Source organism: Pygoscelis adeliae, unplaced genomic scaffold (genome assembly GCF_000699105.1).
Source record: "Pygoscelis adeliae isolate BGI_AS28 unplaced genomic scaffold, ASM69910v1 Scaffold143, whole genome shotgun sequence".
Taxonomy (NCBI): Eukaryota; Metazoa; Chordata; class Aves; order Sphenisciformes; family Spheniscidae; genus Pygoscelis; species Pygoscelis adeliae.
In genome coordinates, this window is record NW_008824405.1 from 580,652 (window position 1) to 582,537 (window position 1,886).

The 1,886-nt window shown below is 46.5% G+C and overlaps 1 protein-coding gene across 3 annotated transcripts in view; it reads left to right on the forward strand.

Annotated features, from left to right (window-relative positions):
• Window positions 1-1,886, forward strand: part of CDKL2 (cyclin-dependent kinase-like 2 (CDC2-related kinase)) — a 15,300-nt gene that overhangs the window by 9,329 nt on the left and 4,085 nt on the right. For all 3 annotated transcript variants that reach the window (XM_009320417.1, XM_009320418.1, XM_009320419.1), the window contains exons 8-9: window positions 640-902; window positions 1,366-1,456. In XM_009320417.1, coding sequence (XP_009318692.1) covers window positions 640-902; window positions 1,366-1,456 — 354 coding nt within the window. The remainder of the gene's footprint in view (window positions 1-639; window positions 903-1,365; window positions 1,457-1,886) is intronic.

The following is a 1,886-nucleotide window of genomic DNA, read 5'->3' on the forward strand; positions in this document are numbered from 1 at the left end:
CTCTGCCACTCAGTGCAATGCAGCCTGCAGGCTGCTGTGTCGAAGTGCTGTGCCTTTGATTCTAGCTGTTTGGCTGCTACTAGGTTGCTCTAGTGCTTGGCTCGGCGGTCTGCAAGTCGCTATTTGGCCGGTCCCTTTGCAGGTAAACTACGTCGTGATGCAGTTACTGGCAAATAAGGAGCTGAAGGGAGAATCAATTAGGAAGCGTGACTCATGTTGAATCACGAAAACGTGCTTGTATGCTGCTGTTTACCTGTGTTAAAGCCCCGTCTCCAAAATGACATATTTTGCTTTTAATCAGATACTAAGAGTAGAGGCTTCAGAGTGACTTGGAGGTGACATTGGGCTCAGTTCTTATTCCAGTTCTTTGGAAGTGACAGAGGATACGGCTGTCCTTCCTCCATCGTTTCCGATCCCATTCTAAGGTGACTTATTTACAGAGGGTGCTGGAACCCTGACGAGTCTCGTCCTGTTTGATGAAATCGGAGGTTTTCTACTGAAAACAATTCCATCTCCATCAGGTCCTTGCAGAATCATGCAGGTTTAGGCTTTTGACTTTTTTTTTCCCCGCATGCGCTGCTCTAAGCTACTTTTTAAACGTGACTGTGAGAGAAAGACGATGCTTATCTTCCCAAACAGGATTTCAGCATTGACCCGAAGAGCAGAGATGCAAAGCTATTAAAGGCAAAGCGCTCTAAAGCTGATGCAGAGAAAGCAGACCGATCCTCCAACCTGAGCTCCCTCTACAACCCGTTTAAAATAAGCCCTCAAACCAGCCTAAAAGATTCCGGCAGCGGCTTGGACTATGCCAAGAATGCAGGCATAGTTATCCCTCCCATCAACCAGAACCTTTCTCCCACTACGATTGGGATGGGGCCTATGCCTGGGAACCTTAATTACAGGTACGGGAGCAGAGCTAGAAGAGCTTGCATCCATCGTCCCTGTTGCCAAGGAACTGTAATGTCCTGAGAGAGGTGCAGGGTGATGATGTGGGAACGCGAGATGTGGGTTTGGGACAGGACACGGCTAGACCAGCGCTTGGGTGGAGGATTGTACGTGGATAAGAAAGCCCGGCTTCGCCTCGAGCAGCTGTGCGTGTCCACACAGGCACAGGGTCTCTGCGTTTGGCAAAGCGCTACTGGACAGCAACGGTTTGCCAGCTGCTGTGGCGCTGGCCTTTCTTTGGCTCGCGGCTTGTCCTTTGGACCAAACTTCTCTGTTAACTGCGCTCACGAAGGATATTCTCCCCATGAGCCTTCTTTCTAAGCATTTAATGACAGTGTGTCTGGGTCTCTTGCATTTGTTGTTTTTATATTCACCGTGTTACCCCAGTTAATACACAGTTTGGGGCGTTTTTGATTACAGAGTTGATGAAAAGAGTAAAAAATACTTGAACCCATTTCTAAAGCAACGGAAGCATTCTCCAGCGGGCTATTACAGCGTAAGCTTAACGTCGGTAAGTCGTCTCTTTCCCCCTTGGCAAAGCAAAAAGAAATTCTGAACTCAACTATGTGTTTTATTGTCAAGAATCCCATCTCTTGCAGCCTTCACCATAACTCCCTGCTAGAAATACTATTTTCTTTACCCCTTTTTTCCTACAGGTGTGTTGTCTGTTATCCTTTGCTAATGGTTATCTTATATGAAACATATTTTGTGTCAGAGGACAATTTTAAATGAGGGGAGCAGTTCAACACAGGGTATCCGTGAGACGTCGAATATATCCATGGCCTCCTGCCTGGCCAGGAAAAGTAGCCCATATGTGCGGCGCTACTGAAGCAGAATTTAGGTTTTGGATTTAACATGGTCAGGGCCTTATTTAGTCATGTCATAAATGCATTAAAAATTGATAACGAAAACAAGTGAAATGGAAAGTTTTCCACTGCACT